Source organism: Coregonus lavaretus (assembly GCF_964263955.1).
Source record: "Coregonus lavaretus genome assembly, contig: HAP1_SCAFFOLD_358, whole genome shotgun sequence".
In the NCBI taxonomy this organism is placed as follows: Eukaryota; Metazoa; Chordata; class Actinopteri; order Salmoniformes; family Salmonidae; genus Coregonus; species Coregonus lavaretus.
The window spans coordinates 343,710-369,194 of NW_028166433.1; the positions used below are offsets into that span (position 1 = coordinate 343,710).

A 25,485-nucleotide genomic window follows, 5' to 3' on the forward strand; every position below is an offset into this window, starting at 1 on the left:
CAAACACACACCCTTACAAACACACACCCTTACAAACACACACCCTTACACACACACACACACACACACAAACACCCTTACAGACACAAACACACACCCTTACAAACACACACCCTTACACACCCTTACAAACACACACCCTTACACACACAAACACACACCCTTACAGACACACAAACACACACCCTTACAGACACACAAACACACACCCTTACACACTTTCATGTACACACCACGTCTCCCTCTCTCACCTGAGATGCCAGAAGAGGAAGTGTCCTATGTTGCGGTTGCACTGGGCTCTGTTCAGCAGGAAGCGGGTGAGCGCACAGTCATAGTAGGGTTCATAACGTAACACCTGGACCAGCTGGAGCAGGTACTGAGACAACTCCTCATCACTGGGGGGGGGGGGGGGGGGGGGGGGGGGGGGAGAGGGAAGAGGGGGTGAGAGGAAGAGGGGGTGAGAGGAAGAGAGAGGGGGAGATGGGCGGTGATAAAGTCATTACAACAGTAAGTGAACTAGGAATAGGTATGTGTGAGTGTGTCTGCGAGCATGTGTAGACTACCTCATGTCCCTCAGGCAGCCCACGGCGTACTCTCTGACGTACTGGTCTGGGTAGTTAAAGTCCAGCAGCTCCAGAGCATCCCTGGGACTCAGCTTGGGCCAGATCTGCAGCAAGGCCTGGAGCTGAGAGACAGAGATCATTCACTATGATTACTAACCAATACAGGAGCACAGCAGATCTTTGAAGGGGAATGATGAGGGGCATAGTGGTATGGGCTAGGGGTCCATTTAGAGTCTGACCATTGAGGCACACTCACAGACAATGTCATCGGACTGGTTAGAATAGTTTATTTCCCTGGAGAAGGAATTTATTGTTGTTACAGAACACTGTCAATACACAGGCCATGTTCATGTGTCACAGTGTGTACCTGGGCCATGTCCTCATGTTTGCTCCACTTGACGGAGAGCAGCAGTTTGGGCAGTGACTGGGGGAAGTTCTCCATGCAGTCGTAGCGTAGTGTCCAGATGAGGTCCTTCTCGTTCTCACACAGCTGGGACAGAGGGTCCCTCTCCATGATCTCCTTCAGCTCAATGTGGAACTTCTTACCGCCTCGGCCCTGTGGGGAAACAGCAGGGGTGGTTAGTCACCACTAGGTGGCAGCAGAGGTTAAGAAATCACATTATGTACAGAGAAGTAGCATGGGGTGTTAAAGGTAGATGTTACCATTAACCACAGATCTGGAATCAGAGTACACTGCATGTAAACAATTCGATCTTGTCTCATCGCTGCAACTCCCCAATGGGCTTGGGAGGCGAAGGTCGCGTCATGCGTCCTCCGAAACATGACCCGCCAAACCGCGTTTCTTAACACCCGCCCGCTTAACCCGGAAGCCAGCTGGACCAATGTGTCAGAGGAAACACCGTTCAACTGACGACCGAAGTCAGCCTGCAGGCGCCCGGCCCGCCACAAGGAGTCGCTAGAGCGCGATGAGCCAAGTAAAGCCCCCCAGCCAAACCCTCCCCTAACCCAGACAACGATGGGCCAATTGTGCGCCGCCCTATTGGACTCCCGATCATGGCCGGTTGTGATACAGCCCGAGATCGAACCCGGGTCTGTAGTGACGCCTCTAGCACTGCGATGCAGTGCCTTAGACTGCTGCGCCACTCGGGAGTCCCCTGCATGTAATCCTATCCCCCATTAGAGAGATAAAAATAGATCTGTACTTGCATGCATGTTTGATTGCTTTATGGATCAACAATGAAACATTGTTAGTCGACACACAGAATAAGAGCGTGAAGCTTGAGACCGTACGAAAACCTCCATCATACACACACATCTCCCTGCAAGGGGCATGTTTTGGCAAGCCCTCTGCGTCACATGGTGTTACGTAACTATCTGTGTCCTGTCCCACAGGGTCTTTAGGATGGTTGACGTGTGTGTGTGTATGTGTGTGTGCGCGTGTGGCACGTGGAACAGGAGGGCTGATCTTAGCCTCAGATTCCTCAGAGAGACACTATTGTGACAGTGCAACATCTTGGATCAGGATCAGAACTGACTGGGTTGCCCTGGAAACCAGTCACAGCAATATCCTTCCTCCCCTCTGACACATTTGGTGTCTGTCTTTCTGTCCTAGAAATGCTTGCACCATGCCTGGCGCCTGCTGCTCTGGAGTAAAGGGAGCGCTTGTGTGTGATGGAAGGGGTACGTATGTATGTATGTGTGTAAGTGTTTGTGTGTGATGGAAGGGGTACGTATGTATGTATGTGTGTAAGTATTTGTGTGTGATGGAAGGGGTACGTATGTATGTATGTGTGTAAGTGTTTGCGTGTGTCTAGGTATGTGTGTGTTTGAGTGGTTGGAACTCACGACAGTACCATAGGCGAGCAGTCACTTGACCCAGCGATCTCTGCAGCTTTCTCCAGAATCTGCAGGGGTAGATCACACACATCCATATCAGTGGTAGAAATATTTCATAATGACAACCATGTTTGAATACGTCAGTGTGTGTGTGTGTGTGTGTGTGTGTGTGTGTGTGTGTGTCCTCACCTTGTCGAAGGGGGGGAATACGATGGGTTGAGGGTTGTAGTTAGGGAGGTGGATGTGGAGTGCTGTAGCGTTCTCAGTGTACGGGTTGGTCTGGATGGTTCCTATGGGGTTCAGCATCTCTTCAAGTTCATCTGGGGAACACACAGAAAAATCACTCATACATGCCACTAACATTTTGTGTACAAGTATGAAGGTGAGTTTCAGAAATGTGTGTGTAGGTGTGAGTGTGTGTAGGTTCATTCAATTGTTTGTAAAGTGAATGAGGGTGTGTATGTGCTCACCAGGAAAGGAAGACCAGCTGTGAAGGATGATATCTCCAGTCTTCAGCTGTCCTTTATAGTCAAACACCATGGTGTTCACCCAGGCTACAGGGTAGTGCTGCAGAGAGACGGAGAGAGAGAGAGGGAGAGTGAGAAGAAGAGAGAGCGAGAGCAAAAGAGGGGACAGAGATAAATATAAAGTGTCTGTGTGTGTGTGTGTGTGTGTGTGTGTGTGTGTGCGCGCATGTCTGTGCTTTGTGTGTGTGTTATACCACTTTGCCGGCCTTGCGGATGGTCTGGTACTTGTTGATGTGGGAGTTCTTGGTGGACTTCTGCTTCTTGACCTTGTCCATGACGGCGTAGACGGCAAAGCATAGGCGGGTCATGCGCGGCAGGTCGCTCACGGCGATGTCGAACTCTAGCGTGCGGTTCCACACGTGTTCCGTGTGTCCGCTGCTCTCGCTGCTCACCGCTGGCTTACACAGCAGCTCTGTGCCGTGGAACAAGCCTGCACGCACCTGGACCTGAAGAGAGAGAGGAGAGGGGAAGGGGGTTTAGTTAATCATAATAGGGTCAAAGTGTAGAGCTAACAGTGCTCTACTGCCCATGGGTAATAACTACACTACCAGGCAAAAGTTTGGACACACCAACTCATTCAAGGGTTTTTCTTTATTTTTACTATGTTTTACATTGTAGAATAATAGTGAAGACATCAAAACTATGAAATAACACATATGGAATCATGTAGTAACCATAAAAGTGTTGAACAAATCAAAATATATTTTATATTTGAGATTCTTCAAAGTAGCCACCCTTTGCCTTGATGACAGCTTTGCACACTCTTGGCATTCTCTCAACCAGCTTCATGAGGTAGTCACCTGGAATACATTTCAATTAACAGGTGTGCCTTCTTAAAAGTTAATTTGTGGAATTTCTTTCCTTCTTAATGCGTTTGAGCCAATCAGTTGTGTTGAGACAAGGTAGGGGGGCATACAGAAGATAGCCTTATTTAGTAAAACACATTTACATTTTAGTCATTTACCAAGTCCATATTATGGCAAGAACAGCTCAACTAAGCAAAGAGAAACGACAGTCCATCATTACTTTAAGACATGAAGGTCAGTCAATACCGAAAATGTCAAGAACTTTGAAAGTTTCTTCAAGTGCAGTCACAAAAACCATCAAGCGTTATGATGAAACTGGCTCTCATGAGGACTGCCACAGGAATGGAAGACCCAGCGTTATCTCTGCTGCAGAGGATAAGTTCATTAGAGTTACCAGCCTCAGAAATTGCAGCCCAAATAAATGCTTCACAGAGTTCAAGTCACAGACACATCTCAACATCAACTGTTCATAGGAGACTGCGTGAATCAGGCCTTCATGGTCGAATTGCTGCAAAGAAACCACTACTAAAGGACACCAATAATAAGAAGAGACCTGCTTGGGCCAAGAAACACGAGCAATGGACATGAGACCGGTGGAAATTTGTCCTTTGGTCTGGAGTCCAAATATGAGATTTTTGGTTCCAACCGCTGTGTCTTTGTAAGATGCGGTGTGGGTGAACGGATGATCACCGCATGTGTAGTTCCCACCGTAAAGCATGGAGGAGGAGGTGTTATGGTGTGGGGGTGCTCTGCTGGTGACACGGTCTGTGATTTATTTAGAATTCAAGGCACACTTAACCAGCATGGCTACCACAGCATTCGGCAGCGATACGCCATCCCACCTGGTTTGGGCTTAGTGGGACATTTGTTTTTCAACAAGACAATGATCCAACACACCTCCAGGCTGTGTAAGGGCTATTTGACCAAGAAGGAGAGTGATGGAGTGCTGCATCAGATGACCTGGCCTCCACAATCACCCAACCTCAACCCAATGAAATGGTTTGGGATGAGTCGGACGGCAGAGTGAAGGAAAAGCAGACAACAAGTGCTCAGCATATGTGGGAACTCCTTCAAGACTGTTGGAAAAGCATTCCAGGTGAAGCTGGTTGAGAGAATGCCAAGAGTGTTCAAAGCTGTCATGAAGGCAAAGGGTGGCTATTTGAATAATCTCAAATATAAAATATATTTTGATTTGTTTAACACTTTTTTGGTTACTACATGATTCAATGTGTTATTTCCTAGTTTTGATGTCTTCACTATTATTCTACAATGTAGAAAATAGTAAAAATATAGAAAAACCCTTGAATGAGTAGGTGTGTCCAAACTTTTGACTGGTACTGTACATCTCAGTGCAAACACAAAAAAATGCAACAAAAATTCCAGGTTTGCTATCAAGTAATCATCATCAGTGGTTACCTTTGCCGTCTCCTCAGCGTTCACCTTGCTGCCTTTGATTAGGACGATCTTATACTGGGTGGACACCTCCCATACACACGTCTGCACTTGCTAGAGAGAGAGAGAGAGAGAGAAGAAGAGCAACAGAGGAAAGAGAGAAGGAGAGGAACAGAGGGAGAGGAACAGAGGGAAGAGGAGAGAGAGGGAGAGGAACAGAGGGAAGAGGAGAGAGAGAAGGACAGGAACAGAGGGAAGAGGAGAGAGAGGGAGAGGAACGGAGGGAAGAGGAGAGAGAGGGAGAGGAACGGAGGGAAGAGGAGAGAGAGGGAGAGGAACAGAGGGAAGAGGAGAGAGAAGGAGAGGAACAGAGGGAAGAGGAGAGAGAGGGAGAGGAACAGAGGGAAGAGGAAGAGGAAGCAGAGGTAAGAGGAGAGAGAGAAGGAGAGGAACAGAGGGAAGAGGAGAGAGAAGGACAGGAACAGAGGGAAGAGGAGAGAGAGGGAGAGGAACAGAGGGAAGAGGAGAGAGAGGGAGAGGAACAGAGGGAAGAGGAAGAGGAAGCAGAGGTAAGAGGAGAGAGAGAAGGAGAGGAACAGAGGGAAGAGGAGAGAGAGAGGGAGAGGAACAGAGGGAGAGGAACAGAGGGAAGAGGAGAGAGAGGGAGAGGAACAGAGGGAAGAGGAGAGAGAGGGAGAGGAACAGAGGGAAGAGGAGAGAGAGGGAGAGGAACAGAGGGAAGAGGAGAGAGAGGGAGAGGAACAGAGGGAAGAGGAGAGAGAGGGAGAGGAACAGAGGGAAGAGGAGAGAGAGAAGGACAGGAACAGAGGGAAGAGGAGAGAGAGGGAGAGGAACAGAGGGAAGAGGAGAGAGAGGGAGAGGAACAGAGGGAAGAGGAGAGAGGGAAGGAGAGGAACAGAGGGAAGAGGAGAGCGAGGAAGAGGAACAGAGGGAAGAGGAGAGAGGAGAGAGCGGAAGAGGAACAGAGGGAAGAGGAGAGAGAGGAAGAGGAACAGAGGGAAGAGGAGAGAGAGGGAGAGGAACAGAGGGAAGAGGAGAGAGAGGGAGAGGAACAGAGGGAAGAGGAGAGAGGGAAGGACAGGAACAGAGGGAAGAGGAGAGAGAGGGAGAGGAACAGAGGGAAGAGGAGAGAGAGGGAGAGGAACAGAGGGAAGAGGAGAGAGAGAAGGACAGGAACAGAGGGAAGAGGAGAGGAGGAAGTGAGGTGAGGAAAGAGAGCGAGAGGAGAGAAATATTTTCATGAGTAAGCAAGAAGAACGGTATAATTTACTGTAGGAATAACACACACACACACTGAAGGGTGAGTCAAACTGTTGTCAAGCAGAGTAGATTTGCGAAGGTCAGCACAGCAGGAAAAACACTCCACATGACTGGCCGTCAGCTACAGCCCACAAACATGAATAAGCAGCACGCTTCCTGTGTGTGTGTGTGTCTAAACGAAAGTGTGCTTTTGTAAGTGTGTTGTTGTGTGTGTAAACAAGAGTGTTTTTGAATGTAAGAGTGGGTACTGTGTATCAGTGTGTGTATTTAGGTGAGTGTCTATGCAACATGTATATTTTTGTAATGTCTGACTCGAGTACACCACCACAAGAACAGTCTGTCCTTCGCTCAACCTCTCCTCACTACCTAGAACAATCCTCTACCCTCCCGGAGAGCTGCTGGGTATACAGGCTTGTTGTGCTTGAAGCCCTACTCACTTCTCCTTCTGTCAATGGTCCAACTACCACAAGACATCACTGTCTGACCAACATCTTTCTTCTTTTCAGATCAGATGCAGTCTTGTTGATGTTGACATTTAGTTGTAATGATTGACATTTGAAGCATTGATTGACAGGTGTCATTTACTGTCCAATGTCACCTGTCACTGTGGGATGTAGTCGTCGTGGTACCAGGCAATTAAGCCCTAATGAGCAATTAAAACTGCATGAGCCAATTAAACTGCACACCGACCTTTAGAACCAGACGAAACGTCAGAATGACGTCAGAGTGCACCTGCTAAGAGCAGCTAGCAATGTCTGGAGATAATAAAAGGCTCACAAACGCATACATGCACCTCACACACACACACACACAGAGTGTGACTGACCGAGGGTCCCCTCCTCTTGGGGGGCAGAGGTAAGGGGGGGTTGGAGCTCTTGCGGTTGACCACAGCTCCGATGGCAGAGATCTCCTTCTCGAACATGGTCTGGACCGTGCTGACCTGGACCAGGGTCAGGTGGGGACACTCCTTAGCCTGGAGACAGGCTTTGATGTACTGGGTCAGAGAGGAGAGGAGGTGTTAACACACAGAGAGTACTATTCTGTATGCCGTCTTTGGTACACACACACATCCAAATGGACATTTTGTAATTAGGGTTGAGTGCCTTCCGCTCAAGTCACAGACAGGTTTTTCACATAGTGAAATCGAAATTCGAACCAGAGACCTTTCAGTTACTGGCCCAATGCTCTTAACCGCTAGGCTACCTGCCGCCCCTTACAAATGTGAATGGTGCGTACACACACACACACACACACACACACACACACACACACACACACACACAGAGAGAGAGAGAGATATCACACAAGCCTATATGTTCTGAAGAGAGGACAGAAAAGGTACACAAACTGAGGAGGGATGAGAGAAGAAATCAGACGCACACAGACAGATAGAATGTAACCCATACCTAATGTACAGACAGATAGAATGTAACCCATACCTAATGTACAGACAGATAGAATGTAACCCATACCTAATGTACAGACAGATAGAATGTAACCCATACCTAATGTACAGACAGATAAAATGTAACCCATACCTAATGTACAGACAGATAGAATGTAACCCATACCTTATGTACAGACAGATAGAATGTAACCCATACCTAATACGCAGACAGATAGAATGTAACCCATATCTAATGCGCAGACAGATAGAATATAACCCATACCTAATGCACAGACAGATAGAATGTAACCCATACCTAATGTACAGACAGATAGAATGTAACCCATACCTAATGTACAGACAGATATAATGTAACCCATACCTAATGTACAGACAGATAGAATGTAACCCATATCTAATGCGCAGACAGATAGAATGTAACCCATACCTAATGCGCAGACAGATAGAATGTAACCCATATCTAATGCGCAGACAGATAGAATGTAACCCATACCTAATGCGCAGACAGATAGAATGTAACCCATATCCAATGCGCAGACAGATAGAATGTAACCCATATCCAATGCGCAGACAGATAGAATGTAACCCATATCTAATGCACAGACAGATAGAATGTAACCCATATCTAATGCACAGACAGATAGAATGTAACCCATATCTAATGCACAGACAGATAGAATGTAACCCATATCTAATGTACAGACAGATAGAATGTAACCCATATCTAATGTACAGACAGATAGAATGTAACACATATCTAATGTACAGACATGACGTATGTGGATCAGATGGTTCCTGGATCGAAACACTTTTCCGGGAACGAGAGCAAATGGGACCGGACCCTTTTCTACAGGGCGTAATAGTCAGTCTGCTTCATCACACACACACACACACACACACACTCATACACAGATGGATTCAGTCATACACACATACCAGGTCTGTGAGTAACAGTAATGTGTTCCAGGAAGACAGTGTTATTAATGAGGCGTTATTAGGACATCAGTCAGATGACCGTTCCTGGATCACTGAGTCTCGTATATGGCTAAACACAAGGAGACATTCCTCAACCCTAACCTGACCGCTCCCTACACACGCTCTGACCTTGGAACATTAACCGTTACGGTCGAAGAGAGTTTACTAGTTATGACATTAATCATTAAGGAATGGTTGAGATAAACAAGGTCATTTTCAGAGGAGAGTTGAGGTCAGCACTGCACAGAAACTCTAGAGGGTAAGAGACTGAGAAAGGGAGCAGTTTGATGGTAAGAAAGCACTCTACAGAGGGTTTGGGGGTTAAATGTTAAGGGGTCACAGGGCATCATTAGGGTCCCTTTGCACTGTATGCACTGAGGTTTAGCCTAAGAGTAAGGGGTCACCTTGTACTGTATGAGGGGGTGGTCTCCACAGAGGAACTCCAGCTTATCGCTGACCCTCAGAACGTACTGCTCTGCCTGGCGTCCGTCCTCCTCTGGGCCGTGGGTCATCAGCCATTTCCTCACAGCCTGTTCCATCAGCTCAGTGGGACTGGTGCTGGGGCACACCTTCAGACTGGCTGTGTCCTGGATGGAGAGAACATTACCATCAACACAACACAGAGACAGACAGAGACCAGAGAAATGGTGTGGTGCACTTCATGTTCTATATTGCAAAGTGAAATCTCAAAGATAGCGAGGAGAGAGGGTGAAAAATAGTAAAATAACGTTAGAGGGGGGAATATAGATTAGGCTTAACACACAATCCCAGCCAGACACCGAAGGCTTACAGAGCATTCAGACAGAGAAACACACACCCCTACCCGACCTGCCTTGCAGCCTGGCGCCCAACCTGGTCATGAGGGCACAGCCTTCACCCACTCACAATGCCATGACAACCAGCTGCTGCACATCACCATGGTGACACAGACCAGAGTGGTCAAGTTCCAAATAGAGCGGTAATAATTATTGAAATTATTTCACACTTTCTTTCCAGCCAAGACATTACGACTATGGTAACTATGGGTACTTTCAGGTAATTGCCTCAAATAAAATGGTAACTATAGCACCTTGTAGCTTCAAGTGAACGACTGCTGTTTTACAATGTAATGTCCAAGTAAATATAATGTAAACAGGTAGTAAAATAAGGGTTTGATATAACAGAGTCAACTGAAAATCAGGCCAACCAACCAATGGAGTTAACAAGACTCTAGACAATAAAAAGGTCCACTTCCTGTGCCTAATGTGGACTCCTAAATAACACACTGACTTCCTGCCTCCATCCACCTGGACAGAACACAGATGGTAAGGGTTTGGGCCATGTACTGTGCAGTGGGCTAGTGACCCTAGCGTGTGTTGCATGTGTGTGTTGATCTGAGCTGATCTGTTGGCATGCCACCGAATCTACACACACTTATTTCAGATAAAGAGGGGTTGATAGTGAGAGGGGTGTGTGTGTGTGTGTGTGTGAGTGATTGGGGGAGAGAGAGAGGTATAAAGAGAGAGGGAGTGGGAGAGAGAGAGAGGGAGGGGGAAGGGAGAGCGGGAGGGGGGGGAAGGGAGAGCGGGAGGGAGGGGAGAGCGAGAGAGAGGGTGGAGGAGGGGAGAGAGGGAGGGAGGGGAGAGAGAGGGAGGGAGGGGAGAGAGAGGGGGGGAGGGGAGAGAGAGGGGGGGAGGGGAGAGAGAGGGAGGGAGGGAGGTAGGGAGGGGGGATGAGAAAGGGAGGGAGGGGGGATGAGAAAGGGAGGGAGGAGAAAGGAGAGAGTGGGGGAGAAAGAGGGATGTGTTCAATCAGTGGAGAGGCCCTTTGGGTAGGAGCGTGACAGACAGCCAACTGTCACATGACCAAGTCCTATTAACAAACAGCCAACTGTCACATGACCAGGTCCTATTAGGGGCCAGCCAACTGTCACATGACCAGGTCCTATTAACAAACAGCCAACTGTCACATGACCAGGTCCTATTAGGGGCCAGCCAACTGTCATATGACCAGGTCCTATTAACAGACAGCCAACTGTCACATGACCAGGTCCTATTAGGGGCCAGCCAACTGTCATATGACCAGGTCCTATTAACAGACAGCCAACTGTCACATGACCAGGTCCTATTAGGGGCCAGCCAACTGTCATATGACCAGGTCCTATTAACAGACAGCCAACTGTCACATGACCAGGTCCTATTAACAGACAGCCAACTGTCACATGACCAGGTACTATTAGGGGCCAGCCAACAGAGGAGATAAGAGAGGGGAGAATATATGTGTGAGAGAGTTTGTTTACTAGTCTGTAGCCTACAGAGTATACCAAACATTAGGAACACCTTCCTAATATTGAGTTGCACCCCCCTGCTTCCCACAGTTGTGTCAAGTTGGCTGGATATCCTTTGGGTGTTGGACCATTCTTGATACACATGGGACACTGTTGAACGTTAAAAACCCAGCAGCATTGCAATTCTTGACACAAACCGGTGCCACTGGCACCTACTACCACACCCCGTTCAAAGGCATTTAAATATTTTGGCTTGCCCATTCACCCTCTGAATGGCACACATACCCAATCCATATCTCAATTGTCTCCAGGCTTAAAAATCCTTCTTTAACGCATCTCCTCCCCTTCATATACACTGATTGAAGTGCATTTAACAAGTGACATCAATAAGGGATCATAGCTTTCACCTGGATTCACCTGGTCAGTCTACGTCATGGAAAGAGCAGGAGTTCTTAATGTTTTGTATACTCAGTGTCTGTCCGCATACTGTTGTATGTATATGATAACTACTGATGACAGCCGAGGGTGTGTAGTATTGTAAATGGAGACTGCTGATTGATGACAGCCAAGGGTGTGTAGTATTGTAAATGATGACTGCTGATTGATGACAGCCGAGGGTGTGTAGTATTGTAAATGATGACTGCTGATTGATGACAGCCGAGGGTGTGTAGTATTGTAAATGATGACTGCTGATTGATGACAGCCGAGGGTGTGTAGTATTGTAAATGATGACTACTGACTGATGACAGCCAGGGGTGTGTAGTATTGTAAATGATGACTAGTAGAAGAGAGCGATAATGGTCCTATTGTTGGTTATATTTTGCTTTGTGTAAGTATTTCTGGTAGGACATATTGTGCTCTCAGTGTGTACAGACAGGTACCTGGGACTGGTCAAAATGCATGGTGACTTTGAGGCTGGCCTCGGCCTGTTTGTCGTTGACACCGTCTGTGGCTCCTCCCCCTGGCTCCAGCTGTGGAGAGAAGCAGGCCTGCAGCCACTCGCTCCATGTCATCAGCTGTACCCGCTGCATCTTCTCCTCGCTGATACGGAACATCTTACTGCGGAAGTCCTTCACCTCCTGGTCCTGGAGAGCATCCAGCTCGTGGAGACCTGTGAATGGTTCGTGAAGCTTCATAAGCTCTTCATAAACACTTTATAAGCACTGCATAACGACTTTTGCAGGTGATAAGGAGTGCATAAAAAGGCCACAAGAGGTTTTACAACATTTGACACCAAAGATGTATTTTATCGATAGTGTTCCGTTTGTGAACACCTGTGAGCAGTCATTAAGCTTTATAAGCACGGTGTAACAGGTTCATAAGAGGTTAAACGCAACACCACAATGACATAAGCACTAAAGCATGTGAAAAACCAGAGTATAACCTCTGCATGAGTGGGTCTAACGGCACTGCATTAAAAGGCATTACCATTCATGTTTAATGCACTCCCTCTGTGACTGACACATACCTGGCGTGGTAACATTTATGTTTATGAGGGATTACAAATGACAATTCAATCTCAAGAGTGTTGAACTCTAACCTACTGTTTTCACTGAAATACAACGTTCACTGGGTATAAAATCTAGATCCTGAATTCATTATATCTACTAATTGAACAGAGCTTGGTATTTTGGGGCCGTAGAATGCTTTGGATGATAAAAAACACATGTTGACATTTAAAACCATTAAACATTCATATGACCCTCAGCTCTCAGAGGATGCCTCTGGACTGCATTATTAGCTTGTGTGTGTGTGTGTGTGTGTGTGTGTGTGCGGGCTTTTCAGTGTGTGGGTGTGTGGCTAGCCAGCGCCTGAGGTCTGTTTTGAGTACCGCTTACTGACAAAAGCCTTTTACAGATCACATCTGACAAAATTGGAGCCAAGAGGGAAAATATCAATATGGGATAAGTCTCCTTCAATTACTATCACTGACCGACTCCCTCTCTGAACAGGCCTGGTTGGCCAGCAGCCTGGAGGACCTCCATAGACCCCCCTACCATCTCTGTCCCCACACAGCCTCAGGCCAACATGACGCTGTGTGTGTGTGTGTGTGTGTGTGTGTGTGTGTGTGTGTGTGTGTGTGTGTGTGTGTATACACACGTATACCTATGTGCATATATGGCTGAGTGAGAGAGAGAGTTTGTAAGTGAGACTTAGTGTGTGTGTGTGTGTGTGTGTGTGTGTGTGTGTGTGTGTGTGTGTGTGTGTTTAACAGTGGTGCGCGGGTCAGCTGTTTGTTCACCCACACCCGCATTTGCTAATAACCCATCCGCAACTGTTGGACTATATGTGAACTAAATAAACACCTGTATGAAGACTAAATAAACCCTTGCTCAACAGAATAATGTCATAGATCAATAGATTGAATGCTTCAAACCAGTTGATGTCGGTAAAGTTCTGTCATTTTTGCGAAGCAAAGACGTTTAGGGGCTGGGGAGAAAATACAATCATGCAAAACAATGCTAAATGTCCAAATAACATTCAATTTGACCGTTGTAAGGAAAAAGAAAGCTGTGAAAATGACCCAATGTGTTTCTGATAAGATTTCAGTTTGGATGCATATTTTATGTGGTTGAAATACTGTACTATCAGCTTTTATGATGAAGATAGCACCTCTACAGATGGTATCTGAGTATTGCATTCTCTCAAGATGCAGAAATAAATAAATCACATTTCTTCACTCCTGTTCCCAAGTTAAAATGTTGCCTACATTTGGTGTATCATTTTACTGCAAGAAATGCTTCATTCTGCAGGAGTTAATATTAATGCTGTGTGAGCAGTTATAGAGCTACAGTCAGTGTCCAGATTTCAGTTTCCATTTAACCCATCTAAACAGTAGGCTACAGTTCCCTTGACATGCCATAGGCCTATTTGAAGTCCCTGTCTTGTGACTGTTGAATTTGTACAGAACATAGCCGGCACTGCTATCATCCTCTTATAATACTTCACCAAATCATTTCCAAACATTACATTTCTGGCCCTCCCTTCTCTTTATTTTTAACTCTCCTTTCGCAGCTTTCGTCTTATTGAATTAAACTTCGACAATGTCCTTTTTGCCGTCTGTGTATTGATGTTAACTTTTTCTGCCCATTCCCAAAAGCATTATTTGGCGATTGGCTGTGTAGACTATTTGGCGCGTGTACAGTTAAGTCCTAAAGCTTAGGCTCATGCACTAATACCCAAATAGCCTAAAATAATTAAATAAACATCTCAATGTAGCATATAGATAGATATAAATTGCATTTACATTTATGGATTTTTAAGATTGTTTCTCTTTATTCAACCTGCCCTTCAGCCACACAATATTTATTGACCTTTAATGACCCTAAAACCTTCTGCCCCGCGTATATAACTGCAGGGACTGCGGGTTATGAGTCAACCGACGCATCAATAGTGTGTTAGCGTGCATGCATATACAGTACCAGTCAAAAGTTTGGACACACCTACTCATTCAAGGGTTTTTCTTTATTTTTACTATTTTCTACATTGTAGAATAATAGTGAAGACATCAGAACTATGAAATAACACATATGGAATCATGTAGTAACCAAAAAAGTGTTAAACAAAACAAAATATATTTTATATTTGAGATTCTTCAAATAGCCACCCTTTGCCTTGATGACATCTTTGCACACGCTTGGCATTCTCTCAACCAGCTTCATGAGGTAGTCACCTGGAATGCATTTCAATTAACAGTTGTGCCTTGCTAAAAGTTAATTTGTGGAATTTCTTTCCTTCTTAATGCGTTTGAGCCAATCAGTTGTGTTGTGACAAGAACTTTGTAAGTTTCTTCAAGTGCAGTCGCAAAAACCATCAAGCGCTATGATGAAACTGGCTCTCATGAGGACCGCCACAGGAAAGGAAGACCAAGAGTTACCTCTGCTGCAGAGGATAAGTTCATTAGAGTTACCAGCCTCAGAAATTGCAGCCCAAATAAATGCTTCACAGAGTTCAAGTCACAGACACATCTCAACATCAACTGTTCAGAGGAGACTGCGGGAATCAGGCCTTCATGGTCGAATTGCTGAAAAGAAACCTCTACTAAAGGACACCAATAAGAAGAAGAGACTTGCTTGGGCCAAGAAACACGAGCAATGGACATTAGACCGGTGGAAATCTGTCCTTTGGTCTGATGAGTCCAAATTTGAGATTTTTGGTTCCAACCGCCGTGTCTTTGTGAGACTCAGAGTAGGTGAACAGATGATCTCCGCATATGTGGTTCCCACCTTGAAGCATGGAGGAGGTGGTGTGATGGTGCTTTGCTGATTACACTGTCTGTGATTTATTTAGAATTCAAGGCACACTTAACCAGCATGGCTACCACAGCATTCTGCAGCGATACACCATCCCATCTGGTTTGCGCTTAGAGGGACTATCATTTGTTTTTCAACAGGATAATGACTCAACACACCTCCAGGCTGTGTAAGGGCTATTTGACCAAGAAGGAGAGGGATGGAGTGTTGCATCAGATGACCTGGCCTCCACAATCACCCGATCTCAACCCAATTGAGATGGTTTGGGATGAGTTGGACCGCAGAGTGAAGGAAAAGGAGCCAACAAGTGCTCAGCATATGTGGGAACTCCTTCAAGACTGTTGGAAAAGCATTCCAGGTGAAGCTGGTTGAGAGAATGCCAAGAGTGTGCAACGCTGTCATCAAGGCAAAGGGTACCTACTTTGAAGAATCTAAAATATATTTTGATTTGTTTAACACTTTTTTGGTTACTACATGATTCCATATGTGTTATTTCATAGTTCTGATGTCTTCATTATTATTCTACAATGTAGAAAATAGTAAAAATAAAGAAAAACCCTTGAATGAGTAGGTGTCTCCATACTTTTGACTGGTACTGTATGTGTGCAAGCATATTTCTGTTTGTGTGTATTAACTCAATAGATTGACCGTTCCACCCTGGGGCTTTATCTTCCCTACCATTACAGTGGTGGTCTGGCTTGCCTCCTCCACTCAGCACAGCATCTTATCACCATCACAGATAATAGTGAGTGACGGATGATGCAACAGACATCAGGAGCCTGTCTATTCTAACCAGATTGTTTTCTATCCGACGGGCCTGACTTCAGCTGATACTGGGATGATGACATGAGACATCTGAAGACAAGACTCAGATCTGACCGCCAAGGCAAAGCGGATATGAATATACTGGAGACAGAGATTAAACTGTGGTGCTGTGTCTGAGGAGTATGTGTGTGTGTGTGTGTGTGTGTGTGTGTGTGTGTGTGTGTGTGTGTGTGTGTGTGTGTGTGTGTGTGAGTGATCACTGTCTAGGAGCATCTCTACTCTGTTTAAACCACAGGTCACATAGGTCAAACATCAGTGTGGAGGTCTACTGTTACTGTGTGTGAGTGTGTCACCTTTTCCGATGAGCACGCCGATCTTGGAGTCGAGCAGGCGTTCGGCGCGGCCACAGTTGCGTGTGACCAGTTTGAGCATGGGCCAGAAGGGCCTGACATCACAGAGGCGCCTGGTCTCATCCTCCAGCTCCTCGTGCACCGCTGCCTGGTTCACACACTCAAACATGTGGCCCTCCATCTCCCCCAGAGACGGGAACAGGGGGTACGACTGGGCCTGCTTCCATAGGAGCTATGAGGAAGGAGGAGGTGGGGGATAACACAGTTATTACAAAAACTATGGCAAGACAAGTTGACACAATCTACCTGTATGATCACGGGCTACACAGAGACAGGCTCAGCCTCTACAATACACGATCTACAATAACAAGTGGAACCTCAATTATTAGCCAATAGCATCATGACTAACATCACAATAATCCAGATTCTAAAGCCAACAGTAGTTCTAAGAATCATCACGACTGAAATGCTAAGAACCAAATGGTTGAACAACAACCATATGATGTCATATGATGACAGGGAAACAAACATTACACAGGTCCTGAATAGACCAATCAGGACATGAATCTTACTTCTACAAACCAATCAGGACATGAATCATGTCCCGTTGTGTGTGTGTGTGTGTGTGTGTGTGTGTTTGAGGCTAAAGGGCACTAAGAAGAGAAACATGGGGACAGACTTGTAGACAAGGAGTCATGTCAACTCTCCTCCCTTCAGACAAACAACTTGAGCCTCTTGCCACAACATTCTTTCGTCATTACCAACTTACTGACCACAACATCAGACCAAGTCCCCTCAAAGTATAGACCTTCTTTAGAGGCTAAAACAAAATCCTCCCGGTATTCAACTTTTTCTGCATCATAGATTGGATTACTGTTTACTACTTGGCTATACTACGTTCACATGACAAATAATTGCTTTTACTTAACAAATCGGTTGTTATTATCCGTGGTGTGACATCTAATTATCTGTCACATTTCACCACCATGCTATTTGTAGCCATCCTGAGACCACATGACTACTACTGTTATTCTCTAAAATGACACTCCCTCTTGGAAGCCAGCACCTTTAAGCAACAGGATAACAGCCTCACTTAAGAGACATTTTATTGAACTTTGCCATTTCCTTCAACGTTATCTTTTGAATATATATATATTTTTACATTCAGTTTGTTTTTTATTTCATGCACATTGGATGGCTATGCAAGGTCACAACAATGTATTTTTCCCTAAACCAACACTTATTGAGTACAAGTCACAACGGTTCCTGTGCTGTTGGCTAGTCGAGGATGAATATCAGAGCATATTTCCTTATATTATAATAGAAAGTGAAAGACAAGGTATTCTAATGGAGGCTGTGTGTCATTGTGCCCCTAATAAATGTCCTGCCCACGTTCTGTCTGAGCAGGGGCGACATCTTTATTCTCCACCCAGCCACTGTGTTGTCTATAAATCAGTGTCTGGGTGAGGTTTAACGTTGTTAGCTGGCTGGCAGGCCTTCCGTCTGGAGACTACTCTCCTCCTAAACATCTTTAGTTGGGGAAATAAATACATCTGCTGCTGGTCTACCTGAGTGAGTCTCTCTGTCTGTCTCTCTGTCTGTCTCTCTGTCTCTGTCTCTGTCTCTGTCTCTCTCTCTCACTCTCTCTCTCTCTCTCACTCTCTCTCTCACTCTCACTCTCACTCTCACTCTCTCTCTCTCTCACTCTCTCTCTCACTCTCTCTCTCACTCTCACACACAACCGCATAACTGCAAGACAGATCACAAGTCATTGAGTCTGTTAGTTCTGTTTTATAGACATATGAAAAGCAGAGAGACAAACAAACACTTTGTGAATTGGAGTGATAGGTTACTCCTCATTAGGAACACTGGAGCCAGGGGTGCAGAGAAACAGACATTGTTCACACTCACAGAACAAACGTCTTAACAACTCCAGGTGCTATTCAACGAAGACTGTCTGAGGAAAACATGGTATGTCTCTGTGTGTCTCTATGTGTGTGTGTCTCTACGTGTGTGTGTCTCTACGTGTGTGTGAGTGTGTGTCTCTACGTGTGTGTGTGTGTCTCTACGTGTGTGTGTATCTCTACGTGTGTGTGTGTGTGTCTCTACGTGTGTCTCTACGTGTGTGTGTCTCTACGTGTGTGTGTGTGTCTCTCTACGTGTGTGTGTGTCTCTCTACGTGTTTGTGTGTGTGTGTGTGTGTGTGTGTGTGTGTGTGTGTCAGAAAGTGTCTCAGACTGGAGGAAAACACCAGCAGGGAGAGGGTCACAGGAAGAGGTTCAGCAGGAGGGATCTCACCACAGGAAAAAAATAACTACCATCCTCCAAAGTATTTACATCTTAAACTAAAACTAAAAACATTAAAAAACATTAATTGTGACTGAAATATGACACCTTCCATGACGGTAAAGACTACAGTGCATTGTTACATTGCTGACCTTTGGCCTCCATCCCACCCCACCTCTACCCACTAGCCGGGTCATGCATGATGTCATAGCATATTTGCATGCCGTGAGTGCAGCTCAGAGACAAACAAATCACACCAGCCGCCAGCTGTGTCATAACACCCATTAGAGAGCGTCTGTCTGGACTGGAGAGGAGACGACAGTCTATAGCAGCCTACAGCGTGTTCTAGTTATTATGATGGCCTTTTACAATGTCTCAGAAGCAGAACTTCAGCCAGGCAGTACCCAGAGTCATTCATTAAAACAATCCTAACCAATCTGCGTAATGTTAAACTAATAAATGTTGTAAACTAATGTTTATGGGTTTGATTCTAATTGAAGAGATAAAACAGCCTGACATGTTGAAGAGGATGTAGGACTGGCCATGCAATGTGGATATAAATTCATATCATCATAATTGTACTGAATTGTCATGATAACAATAAGAACGATAAATAAAAACACTGAGATGCACAGTAGGCCCATCATAGGCCTCTCCGCTATACTTTCCAATGCTGATCTAAATTGATTTACCTGCTGTCTGAAATGATTCACCTTAAGCTATAGGCACTCATCATTTGCAAAAAAATATTTCATGTAATTCAACTTCACACACACACACCACCTACCCCCACAAACTCCACTGACACACACGACACAAACCTACTCCCCCCCCCCCCCATACCTACTCAAACCTACCCCCTGTTCCCCTCTCTCCTACCAGTTTGATGTGTTGTATGGTGGCCTCTCTGGGGACGTCCATCTGGATGTAGATGCCGGTGGGTAACAGGAAGTCCACAGTGACCAGGTCCTCTCCAGACAGCTGGGAGTGGGCCGCCCACATGTCCAGGAGGTCTGTCATGGCGGGAGGCATAGCAGGGACCAACACCCAGCTCAACCATAAGGACCTGGGAAGAGGAAAGATGATCGTTAGGGAGAGTAACCATGAACTGCTGAAGTACTACACAACTGCATGGCACACAACTCAGACTTCTTCCAATTCCTATCGTCCTATTGAGATGTAGCCATAGTATGATGCCCTTTACTGATGACTAAAGGTTGGGCGGTGTCTGGCTAAGGAGACTAATACTCCATCTTCACCCCCAGGGGGAGCCCTGTATAACAGACAGACAGACTGGCCATGGTTGGGTGAGCGCCAGCCCTCAGAGGAATGCCCACTAAGCAAACACAGGAACAAAAGGTCACCAACCCCTCCCCTCACCCCTGACAACATGCCCTGGTTCCCCCCCCTCGCCTGGACCTGAGGCCGTTGCCAAGGCAATTATCAAGTAAACGGGGAGTCAAGGTAAATTTAGCTGCCATTTCTCAAATCCTCCTGTGAATGTGCAATGACGGAAGTTAGTATGGGACTGGAGTTGGCAGGTTTTCAAAATTCCCTTCGAAAATATAACGTGATGTTTCGGGTTTTAGGAGGTGGTTCAAGTGCCACCACCCCAACCAACACACACACACACACACACACACACACACACACACACACACACAACAGTAAGTGCTTCAGCAGCTTCGGTAAAGAAACACATGTCTCCCAGTTTCCATTCTGGCTCAGTTTCACCAAAATAGACCATCCACACTCGCAGTTGCTTTTCTGTAATGATCTATTCCTGAAGAGCATGTGTTTAAGTGCTCCAGCAGGCCACAGTTCAATCTCCATTTTGGCTCAATAACAGCAGGCCATTAAATCCAGCAGCAGCCCCATTGTCTCTAATGGTGTTAAGTGCTTGTGTCCATTTTGGCTCTGCAGCGAGTACAGTATCATGGCCCATTTGGAGCCACCATCTTGGCCACTTAACATGATCAGCTATGCAGATACAACTGCTCTTTGACTGCCGTTCAACACTCTGAACTAGAACTAGGCCGTTCTCTCTTAAAGGGACTGTACAATTACTAAGCCACCAAGACAGGGCTAAGTAAACACACTAAACACACACACACACACACCCATTGGTAAGTGGTGGAACTAAGCACTAGAGCTGGGACGATAAACCCAAAATTGTTGTCACCGACCATAACAATCACTTATCGCAGGCATTCTGCTGATATTGTTCATTATGATAAGTAGCCTATACTAGAGAAATGTGAAGTTTGAAATGAAATAAGTTTGTTGATATGGGTGATTGTTAATTGGACAATTGATGGTACACCATCAAACTTGTAGTAGTAGTTTAAAGGATCATTTAAAAAAAACTGTGGTGCACATTCATGTTATAAACTGTGGTGCACATTCATGTTATAAACTGTGGTGCACATTCATGTTATAAACTGTGGTGCACATTCATGTTATAAACTGTGGTGCACATTCATGTTATAAACTGTGGTGCACATTCATGTTATAAACTGTGGTGCACATTCATGTTATAAACTGTGGTGCACATTCATGTTATAAACTGTGGTGCACATTCATGTTATAAACTGTGGTGCACATTCATGTTATAAACGTATCATTCCATTTATCGTTATCACATAAATTCAGGCAATTTATGGTAACATGGATTTTTGTCCATATGACCCAGCTCTACTAAGCACCTCGTCAAACGTGCAGTTGAACGCCTGTCTCAGACAAACAATGCAGGAAGCCAGAGAGTGACATCACGGAGCAGCCCAGTTACATACATGAAAGGAAACATGACACCACAGTGCGTCTGTCTGACGCAGTCACAACTAACACACACTGGATATCAGTAGAATGGCGGCAATTACAATGGGTGTGCTTTCATGTGATGGTACAGCGACATACTATGGCATGGATGGAGCTGCCTGGCATGTCTACCACACACATACACCTCCCCAGGTGATCAGGGTTACCAGGTGCATGATGGAAGCCAGCCAGAGGTCTGATTCTGGGTCAGGTTTCACAGGGAGAGGGAGGGAGGGGGTTCTGGTGTGAGAACAGAGGACAGGCCTGGGGGGAGGGGGTTCTGGTGTGAGAACAGAGGACAGGCCTGGGAGGAGGGGGTTCTGGTGTGAGAACAGAGGACAGGCCTGGGGGGAGGGGGTTCTGGTGTGAGAACAGAGGACAGGCCTGGGGGGAGGGGGTTCTGGTGTGAGAACAGAGGACAGGCCTGGGGGGAGGGGGTTCTGGTGTGAGAACAGAGGACAGGCCTGGGGGGAGGGGGTTCTGGTGTGAGAACAGAGGACAGGCCTGGGGGGAGGGGGTTCTGGTGTGAGAACAGAGGACAGGCCTGGGGGGAGGGGGTTCTGGTGTGAGAACAGAGGACAGGCCTGGGGGGAGGGGGTTCTGGTGTGAGAACAGAGGACAGGCCTGGGGGGAGGGGGTTCTGGTGTGAGAACAGAGGACAGGCCTGGGGGGAGGGGGTTCTGGTGTGAGAACAGAGGACAGGCCTGGGGGGAACGATGGGTAAATTAAAGTGTGTCAGAGCATTGGTGTATGTGTGCATGGCATGCCCTAGCCTTTTGGTTGGCAGGCCTGTCATGCCAAAAAGTATCGCCCCCGCGTCACAATGGGATTCCATAAACTATTAGCGTCCGTTGCTATATCAACGGTGTGGATGACCTAATTCGCAGAATTTTAGAGATCATTGCAGCAAAAATTACATTTTCATCCCCACTATGTAAACAAAGCTGATTTGTGACAATTTTGCTGTTTAAACTAGTTCTGTTTAGCGAATAAGATTACACTATTTTGCATGACAAGCCCACCCACCTCATGGGGAAAACCTTTTAGTGGCCCCCCTCTTGTCTGCGGACAGAAAAATAATCTGTTTTAAAGTACATTTCCTGCAGTTCTACACATTTTGCCATGGGGTGGAGAGACATTCTTTTGCAGTTTTAAAGCTATATTTCCTGATATTCCGCTTATACCTGGAACCAGCAGAGAGAGAGAGAGAGTGTGAGTGAGTGAGTGAGTGAGTGAGTGAATGAGTGAGTGAGTGAGTGAATGAGTGTGTGTGGTGTGTGTGTTTCTGTAAGAAATTAAACACTGGGGACTGAATCCAATACGTGTGATACGTGTCCCGAAAATACCTAAATGCAAATCTCACATTGACATCAATGCAGGATTTGCGCATAAGGTCGAGTTAACCATATATAGCTGATGAGAAGATTTCTCCTGGGATAGTGAGTTAATGAGTGTGTACGGGTGTGATTTCATCATGACAGTGTAAAGGGTATCTGTGATAGAAGAACTAGGACATTCTACTCCATATTAATGACATGTATTCCACTGTCACACTTAATGAAATAATTCCATCATGGTCAGTGTGGAAATGAAGAAAGGACCGTTCACGGTAACACCGTTCTTCTATTGAAAAGGTCTCTCCAACGACGTCATGACAAATACTTTATGATTAGGATTATTAACAAGTATGTCCTTACGTTCTTTGTAAACTGTGGCGGAGTGTCACACGTACTCTAGTCTACAATGGGGTAGTGTGTGTGTGTGTGTGTGTGTGTGTGTGTGTGTGTGTGTGTGTGTGTGTGTGTGTGTGAGAGAGAGGAGGGGGGAGGTATGAGGTCATGGTCAGTGATTAAGGACCCTGTGACTCTTCTAAACATCCTACAGTGAGTTAACTACAGTCCACCCCCCGCTCCACTATAAATACAGTACCGGTGTAAATGAGGAAACATTCTCCCTCACACACACACACACAATCTATACTAGGGCAGCCTGAGTCAGCGTTTCTGCTAGCTCGCTAGCTGAGTGGGTGTTGTTCAGGGGGGGAAGGGGGGCTTCGGAACTGTACTGACCACATCCAGTCACACTGATCCACATCAGCCCACATTGTGCCAGATCATGCCCCTTCCCTCTCTGAACATGTTAACTCCCCTTGATAGTGTGTGTGTGTGAGAGAGTGGGGGGAAATAGAGTGTGTTTGTGGTCAGTAGGGCGCTGTGTGGGGGGGAATAGTGTGTGTGTGTGTGTGTGTGTGTGTGTGTGTGTGTGTGTGTGTGTGTGTGTGTGTGTGAGAGAGGTCAGTAGGGCGATGAGTTGTGGAAGTGTCGTGGTACACAGTGGTAGCACTTCTAGGTGACCAGAACACATTCTGATATAGCACTAGTGTGTGTGTAAACCTGTGGTTCTGACTCAGTGTGAGGCCCGACCTAACAGGTGTGTTAGGAGTGTGTGTGAGGGTTGTGAAGGGTGTGTGTGTGAATGTCAAACCCTCACTGCTGCGCAAACATGACAGAAATGTAGAAATCACTAGAAGATCCTACTTCTGGATTTAGAATGTGGCTGTGTGCTTGAGACAGGATATGTTAACAACAGGATATGATAGAAAAAAACTGAAGAGGATAAATACCCTTTACTGCAGTTCACATGTAGGCCTACTGTAGCAAAATCATAGCTGTGGTCTGGTCTGTACAGTCCAAAACCAATCAACTGGATCAACTGGACACAGTAGGCCTACTATAGTGGACAGGGTATTGAGGATGTATACTGTATCAAATAAAATAAAATAAAATTTTATTGGTCACATGCGCCGAATACAACAGGTGCAGACATTACAGTGAAATGCTTACTTACAGCCCTTAACCAACAGTGCATTTATTTTAAACAAAAAAAGTAAGAATAAAACAACAACAAAAAAAGTGTTGAGAAAAAAACAGCAGAAGTAAAATAAAGTAACAATAGGGAGGCTATATATACAGGGGGGTACCGGTGCAGAGTCAATGTGCGGGGGCACCGGCTAGTTGAGGTAGTTGAGGTAATATGTACATGTGGGTAGAGTTAAAGTGACTATGCATAAATACTTACTTAACAGAGTAGCAGCAGCGTAAAAAGGATGGGGTGGGGGGGCAGTGCAAATAGTCCGGGTAGCCATGATTAGCTGTTCAGGAGTCTTATGGCTTGGGGGTAGAAGCTGTTGAGAAGTCTTTTGGACCTAGACTTGGCACTCCGGTACCGCTTGCCGTGCGGTAGCAGAGAGAACAGTCTATGACTAGGGTGGCTGGAGTCTTTGACAATTTTGAGGGCCTTCCTCTGACACCGCCTGGTATAGAGGTCCTGGATGGCAGGGAGCTTTGCCCCAGTGATGTACTGGGCCGTACGCACTACCCTCTGTAGTGCCTTGCGGTCAGAGGCCAAGCAGTTGCCATACCAGGCGGTGATGCAACCAGTCAGGATGCTCTCGATGGTGCAGCTGTAGAATTTTTTGAGGATCTGAGGACCCATGCCAAATCTTTTTAGTCTCCTGAGGGGGAATAGGCTTTGTCGTGCCCTCTTCACGACTGTCTTGGTGTGTTTGGACCATGATAGTTCGTTGGTGATGTGGACACCAAGGAACTTGAAGCTCTCAACCTGTTCCACTACAGCCCCGTCGATGAGAATGGGGGCGTGCTCAGTCCTCTTTTTTTTCCTGTAGTCCACAATCATCTCCTTTGTCTTGGTCACGTTGAGGGAGAGGTTGTTGTCCTGGCACCACACGGCCAGATCTCTGACCTCCTCCCTATAGGCTGACTCATCGTTGTCGGTGATCAGGCCTACCACTGTTGTGTCGTCGGCAAACTTAATGATGGTGTTGGAGTCGTGCCTGGCCATGCAGTCATGGGTGAACAGAGAGTACAGGAGGGGACTGAGCACGCACCCCTGAGGGGCCCCCGTGTTGAGGATCAGTGTGGCAGATGTGTTGTTACCTACCCTTACCACCTGGGGGCGGCCCATCAGGAAGTCCAGGAT

General features: G+C 46.2%; 1 protein-coding gene across 1 annotated transcript in view; it reads right to left on the minus strand.

Moving 5' to 3' along the window:
- LOC311114726 (phosphatidylinositol 4,5-bisphosphate 3-kinase catalytic subunit beta isoform-like) overlaps positions 1-19,729 on the minus strand; it is a 30,060-nt gene extending 10,331 nt beyond the window's left edge. Inside the window, exons 1-13 of the mRNA XM_084189964.1 lie at positions 19,549-19,729; positions 16,387-16,615; positions 11,897-12,126; positions 9,154-9,336; positions 7,193-7,360; positions 5,110-5,199; positions 3,082-3,333; positions 2,831-2,927; positions 2,550-2,680; positions 2,378-2,428; positions 931-1,119; positions 564-685; positions 252-395 (exon numbers count right to left, since the gene is read on the minus strand). Of these exons, the coding sequence (XP_084046090.1) occupies positions 252-395; positions 564-685; positions 931-1,119; positions 2,378-2,428; positions 2,550-2,680; positions 2,831-2,927; positions 3,082-3,333; positions 5,110-5,199; positions 7,193-7,360; positions 9,154-9,336; positions 11,897-12,126; positions 16,387-16,615; positions 19,549-19,701 (2,039 nt within the window). The 5' untranslated portion in view covers positions 19,702-19,729. The remainder of the gene's footprint in view (positions 1-251; positions 396-563; positions 686-930; positions 1,120-2,377; positions 2,429-2,549; positions 2,681-2,830; positions 2,928-3,081; positions 3,334-5,109; positions 5,200-7,192; positions 7,361-9,153; positions 9,337-11,896; positions 12,127-16,386; positions 16,616-19,548) is intronic.
- Between the last annotated feature and the right edge of the window lie 5,756 nt (positions 19,730-25,485).